Source organism: Hetaerina americana, unplaced genomic scaffold (genome assembly GCF_022747635.1).
Source record: "Hetaerina americana unplaced genomic scaffold, ioHetAmer1.1.p SCAF_9, whole genome shotgun sequence".
NCBI classification, from domain to species: Eukaryota; Metazoa; Arthropoda; class Insecta; order Odonata; family Calopterygidae; genus Hetaerina; species Hetaerina americana.
Genome location: NW_027287538.1, coordinates 62,110,798 through 62,124,596, shown reverse-complemented (window position 1 = coordinate 62,124,596; position 13,799 = coordinate 62,110,798). Strand labels below are relative to the sequence as shown.

The window sequence follows — 13,799 nt, the reverse complement described above, 5'->3', positions numbered from 1 at the left end:
GCTTCGGGAGGAGGATGACACAGAGGACGGGAAGGCGCATTAAGTCCCGTCGGGAACCACCGTGGTCTTCTATCGCGAAATCACTTTCCGTGAAGGAACGAGCCGGAAATGGTAGTGTCTACAGAAGCAGTTCCTTTAAGGGAAACGCGGGGGCGGCGGGAGATTACATCATCACGTCGAAGAAGTACACAGGTATGATGAAGATACAATCAGGTACCGACGGAGACAAAGAGACGGACAGGTGGTGTTCGAAATTGAGGAAAGTGTAAAGATGACGCCTGGGTTTCCAGTTTGGGGTTACTGAAGTCTTCTAAACATATAGTAAGTCTTATAAGTCAATACGGGACTCTTTATGAAATCCAATAATAAGTATACATATCATATCCATTCAACCGCCATGTGGGCGAGCGGCAATCGATGTTATGACACCAGCCTTTAATCATAGAATTCTAAGGAATCCGCACGAAGAATTATTTAAATTGAAAAGAGAGCTGTGCCAAGAAAATACTGGGGACGCAGAGACCATTGATGATGAGGCAATCATTAATATTTTTTTTGGAAAGCGTAGGTAAAATCAAAGAACGATGACAACCGGATTTTTGTTGCCGAAAATGATTTTCTTTAACGTTGTCTCCCTACTTTACACTGTTAAGCGTGAATACACATAGAATGAGGAATTCAGAGAAAGATGCCGTGAGGATTTTTTTCTCGTACTCACTGTGCGCGATCACAATACTATAAAATATTATAAAATAAAACAATTTCAATAAGTTGTCAACTAAATTAGCACTTGTCTTTTAGGTCCCATTATGAGGCCATAAATTTTACATCAGAAGAATTTCATTAACGAAATAAGAATTTTCAAAGAAGATGACGAGTAACTGCCGACTCTAAACAAGGAAAAGACGTAAAGAAAACGTTAGTGAAAACTTTATCATAGTCCATAGAATTGAATGTTTCCGAAACCAGCTGCAAAAGAAAACACGTAGATTAGATGCTCTTGATGTGTGCCTATTAAGAATAATGGACAATTACAATCTACTGACGATGAGAGAAGAGTAGAGAGAGGGTTTTAATATTGTGTGGGAAGAGAGGGAGTTGCAGGGCGAGATTCGAGGAGACAAAATATTGAATGAAAAATAAAATTAGAGAATGTGAGATTGTAAAGGCTGCGATGGAAATATAATGTTAAGGAAATAGAAAATAGGAAATGAGTTATCAAGCGTTAATATGTACGTGAAAAGGCAATTTATGTGATAAATTAAAATACTATATAAGTTTCCACACCGCTTTCATTTAACCGACTAGCCGATAGAATCGGCACTATGTCCAGTATCCTTGATATTTCTATTATATCTAACCTTGGCAATGACACATGGCACCAAAACTATAGCCGATTATATAGCCCATAAATATTAAGTAACCCATAGTCGGTTGAATGATAGGACATTATTTGAATTTGTTGATTTATCATATAAAACGAGACAGACCGAAAAGAATGAGTAAGAGCAGTATGAAGTAAAGACGGCGAATGGCCTACCATATGGCGATGATGATCAGGGCACCAATTTTCGATTAATTCTTAGTAACCCAGTCATAAATAATTGCGTCAGTTGGCAGGGCAATATGAAGGAAGACAAAGATTCATGGGAGTTAGACTCAACGGTTCTCCCCATATTGAAGAAGACAAAATATCTCAAGTCCTGATTATGACCATTGCCCGGAATTCATATCACATTATTACCAGAATTGAAGAGATCCACCGCCCTATCTTAAACTTCGCCGCATTTTCGATATTGCAATCTCACAACACGCATCACTCATTTTAATCAAAAGTGACTTCAAGGAATACGACCTGATTAAAATATACACGGGATACCGTACTAAAGCTCCGAATGCATGCATTAAAACTGTTAGATATGGGCATGTTTTATGGCAAAATATTAATTTATTAATATCACGAATTTTCCGGAAATATTTCTCACTTTTCCATATCTTTTCCCCTCACCAAAACCGGATGAGTAGCGGAACTAGTCACGTCGACGGCGGCTATTCCTGAAATATGAACACAATGCACATACTGGGTATACTGCTTCCATACCGGATCAACATTTTTCAAAATAATCAAACTACGGACATGATACTAGGAGCGAAAGGTGTTATACCTGTAGCAGCGCTGACATGAGGTAGGTTGAATGAGGGGGCGTGCCCCACCCTTTTAGTGATCAACTTCCAACGAGGGAGAGCCGCCCCGTCAACTAACCAGCGATGAAGCAATCACTCATTGGCTGGGGACAACAGCCCTAACAGATAAGTAACGGAAAAAATGATCACTTTACTTTCCCCATTTCTTATAAACAGTAAAAATTTAAAAATTCTTCGATTATTATACCATCGAAAGATGATTATCTGGCGGAACTTCTTCATTTCATGATGCTTCCGAAACTCCTGCACGGTCAACAAAGCATACATCGCACATATCATGTCCATGATTATCAGGCAGACACCCTGACGAATAGGATGCCTGAGCGCACTTTTCCACATACACTATTTACGAAAAAACAGGACACGTCATTTTCAAACACTTTCTCGTCCCGGTTGAAAACCAAAGAAATCATAAATGAAAAAAAATTCCCCGAGCTTCCGGACGAGCCGCGTCTCAACTCCGGGGATATCCTTTGGGAAATGAATCGAGATGCACGAGAATAGAAACTTCTCACATGCACGCTAAGGCGTCGTATTTAGGGAAGCTCCGCGTCGCGATGGGTATATTTTTAAAGATGCACGAGGAAACATAAATATCAAGCATAGGATTTAAATGGCATCTACAAATATATTACAGTCAAGAATACTTTTCCGAGGGCGGAAAGATGTAAATTTTTAAAGAGGTAATGAAACTTTGAGAGAAATGACGAGGTAAAAGGACACGGGTGCAGTCCTGGATTATGTGGGTGTACCGAAGAAGCTTAGTTAGAAAGTTGCGTAGGAGAGAGTGCAGAAGTACGCCGTCTAATGAAAAGGACATCTCACTCGATGGCGCCAGTCTCGAAAATGGGGCGCCACTGAGCCCACAGCTCAAGGTCATTTCCCAACATCTAATATGGTTTCGCTCTCCATCTCCTTCAAAATGTCAATAAAAATCGGATCAACATCAAGAACAAACACAATAACTAATACTTTTAAAACATTAATGGAATGAAATTTTTGTTGTCTCCGGCGTAACTTAATGGAATTTACATAACATTTTGAAATGAATTCAAAGTCAATAATTTCATTTCAATTAATGGAATGCTAAATTGGTTACGTCTACATTCTCTCCAAATAATTACTACCTAATGTTGCAGTTTGGACTGCCTGATGCTTTTGCGGTAAACATATTCATTTCTTTTCTTGGCGTTAACTTGAAATTGATATTTCGAAAACAAAAGTTCCGATATGATGATTACAGTGGTACTGATTAACGATATCACGTAGGTTACTGACATTAAATATTAATCTAATACAGTCATATCGATGGAATCTTGTGAACACTGACACGCCGTTTTAAGGAAGACATCGTTTGGAAAAAATCAATTATAATACTACCTTATATTTAAATACATAGAGAGTAGTTCTAGATCATACTTTCAGCCTCCATTTTTAAAGATTCCCAAGATTGTTTGGCAGCTAATAAACAACAGACTGCTCTAAAGATCGGGACATGTCTAAGCCAAGCCAAATCATTTCCAATCCAGGACGATAAATTCAAAAATATTGCAATATTCTATCGAGGAAGAGCCTATCTTTTTCCTCTAAAATGAAAATCTCTAAATGTTCAACTGAAACGTAAAACTCTCGACTGATTGATATCAAGTTGGCAAAAGGTTTAATTGGGTCAAATGATCTATAAATATTCATTGATAAATATGGTTTTGTTAGCAATTTTGGTACCTCAAGATGACTTGTTCGAGAAGGAAGTAGTGTTAAGTGAAAAACAATGGACCTCAGTGCGCTTTATATTTATAGAACCGAAGGTTGCATAATAGGTGCCTACAACAAAATCTCATGAAGAGGAGTTGAACGCATTACTACAGTGCACTATCAATGCTTAAGAGAGCCATTAAGTACTGGTAATTATAGGCATCCCATTTACCTGCCCATCATTTTTCTCTGAATAAAAAAGGTTATACGTAAATTCTCCTGGACTAAGAAAAGGTGTGAAATCAACGCTTCTAAACTTCAAAAATGTGAAAACATTATGACAATGTTTAGAACCGTGGCAATTCTTTCAACGACCGACGGAGATGTCAAGATGAAAAAGGAATTCTGAATGAGTTCGAGAAACAGAAACTTACCAAGTAATGGAGAGAAATGGACCACGTCTGTAAAAAGATTTTCTAGGTAAGAAGGGGGCACTTTGGGAAGGACACGACACTCCAAGACGTGATTAACGCACCAAAAACATTTGGGCACGATCGAGGGTGCCCAACGGAAACCGTCCGGTTAGGGTCAGATCGTGAGACGAAGCATAAACCAGAGCTCCCTGAAAAGTGCCTTGCAGTTTAATCGCTAGTCGTCGACATTTCTCGGAATATGAATGAAGGCAGGCAGTCTTGATACCACTTTTGATACAATTTAAAGAAATAGCTTTTAACCCCAGGGTATCTGAATTATTTCATTTACAATTACAGTAGGTAAAAGAGAGATGATGGAAGTAACTTCACCCTTTTGCAACTTGCTAACTCCGACGAGGCAAGGGTTGGGGCATATGGAAGCCAAGGTTATGAAATAATCAAATGGATCTTTATGCAGCTGCGAACTCAAATTAGGTCAGATACCATGACTTGGGCCTTGAATCATCGCTTTCAAGAATTATCCCGAAACCCGACAATAGGAAACAATCAAATTAGCGCCAGTCGCCACAATATGGCTTGCGCATGTAATAAGTAGCGCAGATTTCAAATTTCGTTGAAACAAAGGGTTTCTAATTTTTCTGATTAAAAATATTGAAGAGGAATGTTCCGCAGCACATTCCCACCAAAATGGCATTTTGCCAATTTACCCTCGGCAATGCAAGGGTTTGCGCGGAATGAAAAGGGCACCGAGCTAGTGAAAGTGAACACTCGATGAAAGCAAGCTCATGAAAAAGATGATCGATGCGATGCAGAAATGACAATTTTCCACTGAAAAATTTTTCAGACTCTGCACCAAAGAAACGCCCGGGGCTGGGGAAAAAATTTTTCGCCCGAATGTGTCATTACTCACATGGTCTTGTTCGACCTCGCCACATTCCACCGAAAGTCATTTGCGGTTTAATTATTTGATGTTCTATGCACTAACACCACGAATTTAATGTTTCGCCAGATGACATAAGAAGATAAACTTATAGACAATTTTTCTTCAATTATTCTGTCACATACATACACTGTCATACCAAACGATGGCCCACACGGGAAACTATCGGGGAAAAGAAGATTGAATATTTAAGCAGTTTATTTTTAAAGTGGCCTAAGTCCATTTATACTTAAAATGAAATATTCAAAGGTTCGTGTTTCAATGCAATTAAAAATATACGCACGGTACACTAATGAGTCATACTACTGAAGTTATTGATTCTCCATTAGAATTCTCCACCCTGCGTCGGCTAAAAATTTTGTTGATACAAAATCTTCTTCTCTCATTTCCTTTACAACAAAGTTATTACCTTTCCGACACTTTTTGATGATATTTTAATCATATTGAGGGACAAAAAGTAAATTATTTTTAATGACATTTCTACCACACCGAAATCTCTATCATTTTGTAAAAACGAATGTCCTGATATTAAAAATGTGTGATACAAGATATCCACATTATTTTCAACAGTTGGGACAATTTTTGGCCACGCTAAAGCTACTTTAATGTTTCTATTTTGCCCAGTACACATGTCACTGTAAGCTATAATGTATCTTTCACTTCTTAAATTTTTAAGATGCTTTAGGATGCATAAAGTTATTTCTTGAGCACCTCTTGCTGCAATAGTTACAACCAAAACGTAAATTTGAACATTATCGTTCTGAAAATTGTGAATACCCAAATTTATAACGTACATAATGCGTTTATAATATGCTACTGAAATAGAAAACTTTGGGTAAGGCAATACTTTTTTCAAAAAGAACGAAAAAGCGAAATAATTACTTGAATCAGGTGTTACTCTGATCTTGTTTTAGTGACTTTCTAGCTGATTCTGCTTGTCTTAAATTGACATCGTGTTCTTCTGTAAGCTTATTCTTTTCCTCATCATCAGTTGATGCTTTAATTTTGATGTTTAATAAGTCGCATTTTTGACATGTATCTTTGCGCGGTTGGTGGAAATACAAATTAAAAAAGTGGCCTCCCACTTCATTAACACCTCCCCCTCCTCTTCTCTGTCTACTATATAAAGCTGTGTCCTCTGTGCTTTACCTGACGATGACTTTGTAAGTCGAAGCCTAGGTCGCGTATCATAAAATATACGTGGAAGGACAAAGTTTTTTCTTTTCCGATATGATTAATTGTAGATATACATCTCATATGAAACTTCTTTACAGGGGAACTATATTTTTTCAACTAAGAAACAATAGAGCTAAGAGTTTCTTTCAATCCCACCTATCAGCATGGCAGGAGCGAAATAAAACTTCTGCGACACAAAAGAGAATGTCCAAGAAGGGGGCTCCGATGTTATGGTATCTAGATTTAAACATTAAGTTTACAGCATTCATTCCAACGGCCCAGGCATTGCTTTTTTAGACCCAGACCACCGAACATATCCACACCCTACAGGCATTCCATTGTATGCATATACACATATGAAGGCACGCCTCTTGCATATAAGTTTCCCACGGAAAACACAGAGGCGTGGGAGGACGCGACTTGGCGAAGCGAGGTGAACTTGTAGTTCATCAGCCATAGGGTAGCCGCTTACTAACGGCTACGGCATTAACATTGAAACAATTTTGAATGGGTAAAAAGACGAATGGCAAATATAAATAAATTGGAACGAGTTATTTGTTGCCATAGAATTCGTAGCGAAGAGAAAGGCGGAAGTTCGTCGAGGGGGGCAAGCGCTGACGAACATAGCGCGCATCAATTAAACTTCAATGATGAATATAAACAAAACGAAGACAATCAAAAACATGAGGACATAATTTCGTCACATCGAATGGAAATCAATTTCAACCCCATCTTCAATTTGACTGCACGCGCGCTTGGGAATTTAGAGAAAAAAGGACACTTTGACGACACAAATGAAGAAACCTGTGAAAGTAGGCAGTCCAAAGTCTTCATTGATCACAATGGATATCGTCGGTCAAAAGTGGCCAATCGACTGAGATCACAAACTAAGGAAGAAAGCCTTCACATTCATAACAGTTTCGGCAAAATTAATAGTCCACTGATTACTTAACAACCCACCCTGCGGCATGGCCTTTTACTTACTGCTTAACGCTTATATTTGGAGTATTGTTAAATTCATAATTCACTAAAATATGGATTGACTAGTACCACCGAGAATAAACACTTTTTCATTAAGTTACGCTTCTTAAAATTTGGGGAAGAGGAATTACATTCAGTGTGATATATTGAACGTACGGTTCGAGTGCATTCATCGTCAGCCACCTCCCACTGGATTCACGATTCTACTAAGACATCATTCTATGCAACTGGAGCGGGAAGCAAAAGGACGCATAAAAATAATGAGAAATTTCAACATTGGAAGTTATGCTAAATAATACAGTAGTTTTAACAAAGTATGTTTTTTTACAAGACTGGTTTCCACTATTGTACTCGGTTATTTTCAACGTGAAAATGAAGTAGTACACCGAAAGAAGGTCAAGGTTACCTATTTAGAGAAAAAAGACTTGCAATATCGTTATTCAATGGGACTTGATCATGACTTTTTAATATGCATCCTGCTATTACCTGCAGACTCATTTCAGAGATGATATACTTCCATTTTGTTAAGCATAAATGAATACTTATTCGTGACTGATTTACGCAAACACTTCATTAAAAGAAAAATGGCCATTGAAACTGTAATAGAATGAAGCTTCTTAAGAAACATTTACACCATTTCATCTTTCTTCGCCATGTGGAACACCTCCACAATCAATACAGTGCATTAAATGGCAACATTTCAAGAAAGAGCTTTAATTGTTTATTTAAATTGTAACATTAACACAGGAATAAGGCTAACGTGATATTTATTTTCTTCGGTGGCAAGACAAGAACGATCACATGTAACGGTAGCAAGCCACGGTTTAAGAATGTAACTTATACCTGAAATTGGGCATAATTGAAATGAGGCAACTGTTGCGGAGACCAGACAAGCTCATCGGAAGGGGGAGGGGAGGAGACTGCTCCTCTCCCTGACTGAAAAAATCCTGACTCTCCCGTTCAATCACAATTTGGGGTGGCTCAAAACCCCAGAAATCAACTTTGCAGAAACAACGCGATCGACTACTATTTAGATACTTAACATTTATAGGATACGCGAACAAAGATACCTTTAATGAAAACGTATTACCTTGCTACAGTTTATCATTACAATTTAACTTAATATTTTTCCCTTCTGATGGAAATGCATACACAGTACAAAAATGACACTACGCTTTTGAGGACGTAATTATGGTTGCAATTAAGTAGGTCATTTGTCCAATTCACAAGAGATGTATCCCGATCGCCTAAAAAGACTTTTTTGCGACTACATTATACGAGAATATAATGTACCGAAAACTGCATTTACAGCAAGAAAACCAAAATGCGATTGAAGGCTTAAGGAGAGCAGAAAAAGTTGCATACAATTGCGGAATAAAAAGAAACGTACTCTTCCGGAATAAATAACACGCAAGTCCAAGCAGTTATGGTGAAAGTCAATTAAAATATCAAATATCGAGCCTTTTTAACCACCTAAGACAACAATGCAATTCGCAGGACTGCGAACGCGATTAAAACAAAAAAATACCGGGGATTTTCTCGTACAGTAACGCCCATCAATTATTTTGATACACTCTCAGGAACTATAAACATGCGTAGACCCTCATTCTTGAGTACACACAAATAAAATGAAGTGCCACCAGCATAACCCTTTACACTGCCTCGCATTAACATTAATCGCGTGTACAAAGCATTCAAAAGGGTGCACATGTTTTCAAAGCTGACTAGTGTCTCGAGTTTCTCGAATGCCAGATCGAACAGCCTTCGCGTAATCAGTTGACCATGACCTAACATCGATTTTTACATTCGAGAAGAGAGGAAAAGTAAATCTACTAACAAAATACATGCCTATAACCAGTGATTAAATAGTTTCCACAATAATCTCCGGATAATGCTTCTCTCATCTCTCATAATGCTTCCGACCATTCGAACTCAACACGTTTTTCTTACGAGAAAGTCCTCTAAGGGAAATGCCCTCAAAGCCCAAGGTAACCTGTATCAAGTCAAACAAATACTAAATTTTTATTGCCCATAACTGGACTTTCTCAATTCATCATTCACGTAGGATCAGCTCATGTGAAAGTGGCATTCTCAAGTTTTATAGGTGACCAGATTATTTAATTAACAATTGAAAAAACATCCGTGGTCGATTTAACCGTTCATTTTCTCAATATTTATTCAAAGTGAAAATGCCCTCGTTCAGAAAAATATGTCATGAGATAAGTCTGCATAACTTCACACATGCAAAGCCGTCAGTCTGTCAGCGAGCACGTAAGTAGTGAGGTCTGGTCCTTCCCCTTAAATAGATACGAATTCTCGCCGCTAAGTGGAAGTAGGTAGCAGAAACAGACAATTGAAAAATTTCGCGGTAATACATCTTTTGCTAAGATGCTATAATATATGTTAAGAAACACGAGTTTTTCTTCAGCATATTACATGGTGGAGAGGAGCGGGCGGACCACAAGTCTAAATTTGCCTTTATAACCGTGAAAAGGAACACACGTGTAGAAGGATCCTCTATGCTTCTCGGACGTCGCCAGCATGGCACTGAAAATTTTATCAAGCTAACAAGGAAAATCATCGGAGCATAACTACGATCCAAGGGAGATAGCAGATTCCTCGATACAACGTGTCGGCAGGCGGCCACGACTGAGGCCACGAGCAGGGCTTCTTTTGCGAACAAAAAATGACTATAATTGTTTTTTTAGCATCATGCCAAATGGGCTTGTCGGTCAATAAAATAAAAATTAATAATACGCAAACGTACATATTCACCGACCAGCTAAATCGAAGCTACAAGCGGGAAAAAGTGCTGTAGATTTCTGTTTTGTACACTAATCCACTCATAAACAAAGCGTAAAAAATTATAAAATAAAACTTATGGTTGTGGGGATGAGGGCTGTCACGTGAAATAACTTTTTTTTAAGCTTCCACCCAGGGCATAACGCCGCGAAGGAAACTGTATCAAGAGCAGTTAGCCAACTTAAAATAACGACATACCTTGTTTAAACTTTATCACTTAAAAGTTAATGTGAAACGTTAACGACTAGATGCTAAAGCTTAAAGGTCTAATGCACTAATCATTCAGTCGCTGAATATTCAATGTGTCACTATCCTCAAGCGATATTCATAAAGATAGCAATGACAGAACAGGCACATTTTCATCTTTATTCAAAGATTACTGAGATGAATTAATCAAGCGAGCCTCATTGCCCATAACTTCTGCGATGAGTAATTTTTCGCAATGAAGACGTTTACGTTACTCCGAAAGGCATTTAAAACTGCTTTCTTTTTTGTTTTCATCAGAAAACAGTTTCTAAGAGCTGCTAAACGTTTGACAAGCATATTTGCCAGGAGTGGAGTTGGACGAATGCAGTTGGAGCCACAGATAGTGCACACATTTTTGGGCAGGCCGCCACTCAGCTGAGCCTATCACCATAAATAAAACCCATCTAAGAGAACAGGTTCATCGAGATGTCAAAGATTAACCGAACGACCTATTCTTGCAATGATAAGATAAAAAAACACTCATTATATCAAGCTAAAACCTTCCGACATAAATCCAGTGGTGCCCGCTATGTCTGCTTGAAATAATACTTCTTTCTATAAAGAAGTTCCGACTCATCACCAGTTCTTTCCACATTCTCCATTAACTCGGCGTGAAATGTAACACTAAAATAAACACTGCAAGCGAAAAATCGATGCGCAAGTCACTTTGCGTTCATATTCGAAATGGAAATTGATTTTTGTACACAATGGTAAAGACTTGTCGCAAGAACAGTAACTATAATGAAATTAGACGCATTTCTATTAACATAAATAATATCGTAAATTTCTAAGGACGCATGTCATTGTGCTTGCGTTCAAGTACGTTATTCGCCCAATGTACTAGAGAACTATCTACTTCAGCCAAAAAGACACATTTGCAACTAAATTAGACAAGAATGTGCACGTAACTAAAAGATGAACCTGCATTAATTGTATTCGTCTATTGGTGCTGCTAGTGACAACACCAAAATGCGATTCAAGGATCAGGGAAGTTACATACAGAACTGGAATAAAAAAATGAACGTCCCCTTTTATTTCTTCTAAGGAAAGACTAGTAAACAAATACAAAAATCATTATTTCACGGAGTTGGTCTTTCAGAAGTCCTGAGACGAAGATTTGAAAAATACCAAAATAAGTTTCACAACACATACTGAAATACTTATGCTCCTCCATAGTATTAGCTGTCTCCAATAAAATATATCAAAAATATATTTGCATCGAACATATCTCACGATAAACGTCAAAGTAGCAACTGTTCGCCACAGTGTAATTGACTGAATTCATGAAAATACTGAAGTTAAGGATAAGCTTCCCATAAGGAATTTCACCTTGAGTGAAATTTACTAATACCACACACAAATTAAAACATGCCTTTACAATAATACCTAAAATTTAAATAGCAAGGCAGTGAGTGAAAAATGAGCTATGGCACATCTCGCGAAATTGTTATGTGGCTTACTTCAAAGTCCTATGGTTCGATTAACAGTCGGTCCACAACAATTTATTCTTTAGAAGTATTTTAAAAAAGCAATAGAAACACAAAATATCAAATAAATAGAAGAATTCACCTTCGTTCTTTGCATGTAGTATTCGATTATTTTTAATAGCGTAAAACCAAGTGCATTAAGCGCAGAAAAAATTTCATCCTACTCATAAACAAAAGAAATTTTTTGCAAAAAGTTGATTGTCACCTTTCAAAAAAGCGTAAAGCACCAACAAAATATCTCAATAAGAGGTCAATGCTATCAATGTACGTGACGTTATACTCACTAGCTCATTACAATGATTATGGCGATGAATTTGACTTTTCAACACAATTATAGTGTACCGCAATACCAAACAACACACCAGAAAATCAGAATATCACCTTAAAAGTATTTCAATGACAGAAAACATGCAAGTAATACTTAAACATTATAAAAGATAGTGTGAGCAATACCGACCTGCCGAGTGTCATACGAATCCCGGGATTCCCAATCCTGTATAGTACTTTTTCGTCGATCCTCAATACGCTCCATTGTGTTATCTTCAGCATTTGATTCCACAGATTGAGGAGACGTCGCAGTTTTCGAAAATAACTTTGATAATGCACTCCACATTCAACAATTTATCCACCACATTCACTGACAAGTGATAATAACACACGCATAGAGAGCTTACGCTGTTAAGCTCAACCACAAACACCTAGGTCAACGTTTCCACGTTACGGCGTCAAAGTAATAAAGCACTAGCGAAGGACATACTTCCAGAGAATATTTTTCATCTACAGTTCATAAGCAGAATGACCATGTTAAAAACCAGAAAGACAAGTAACGGAAAGCACAGGGGTCTGGAAAGAATTAGGACATTTAAAACAGATGAAATCCGATTTGACACTAGCGCGGGGCTTGCACGTGGAACAGTCCATTGAGTGTTCTGACGGTTCACAGTTTCTCACCACGGTTTAGTTTACATTTTCTCCACCGCAACTGCGTTGCTGCGGTGGGAGTAACAATCAACTTAGAGGATGTAAACATTTTGGTGAATCAATTACAAATAAAATGCCGATACAACCATTTAAAAAATATTAAACCAATTTTAAATAATGTATACTATCATTATGTCTCATGATTAATATTGGTTTTAATAACTCAAAAAAATGCATGACCAACAATGATAGCCAGATTACATGAATTATTTCTTTTCTTCGATCGCTTTTGCTTTCCAAAATATAATATGTATAAAAATTAAAGATATTTTGCCTATTTTCATTTTGCATACACGATTGAGAAAATTATCATTCTTCATATTTTAATTGTTGTAATGGTCCGAACAATATGTCGCAGCTGTGCTCTCATCAACTTGAAAGTACTTATGGATATTATTTTGCTAGTATTCAATTTGAAACCTTTTATTTTCATTTTTTCAAGTTTCACATGAGACATTTAATGAAGTGTTTTGAGCATTTGCCCTAAGCCTACCTACTTTCATGTCAACACTAGTGAAATGGTCTAATACATGGTTCCATTAATGTTTATATTAATTTGGTTGAATTTCAGTTCTACTAATCTAACAAAGATATTTTCAAGGAAAATTATTACGGAAATTGCTGAAATAAAGTTTCATGCTGCCTGGAATTAATGCATTCATATATGAAACTAAAAGTTTAGAAATATTGTAGTCAAAAATTATAATAATACAATTAGGACACTTATTATTTGAAGTATCCAAATTCTCAAGTTCCAATGTACTGATATAAACACTCTCGTGAGACAATTTTAACAACTGTTGGTTCAACTACTGATTGAATGGAAATTAAGTTCTTGAAAATAACCAATTC

General features: G+C 37.2%; 1 protein-coding gene across 5 annotated transcripts in view; it reads right to left on the bottom strand.

Annotated features, from left to right (window-relative positions):
• The window catches only part of Patronin (calmodulin-regulated spectrin-associated protein patronin), a 218,546-nt gene extending 205,742 nt beyond the window's left edge, over positions 1 to 12,804 (bottom strand). For all 5 annotated transcript variants that reach the window (XM_071597469.1, XM_071597471.1, XM_071597472.1 and 2 more), the window contains exon 1: positions 12,424 to 12,804. In XM_071597469.1, the coding sequence (XP_071453570.1) occupies positions 12,424 to 12,579 (156 nt within the window). In that variant the 5' untranslated portion in view covers positions 12,580 to 12,804. The remainder of the gene's footprint in view (positions 1 to 12,423) is intronic.
• Positions 12,805 to 13,799: the final 995 nt, after the last annotated feature.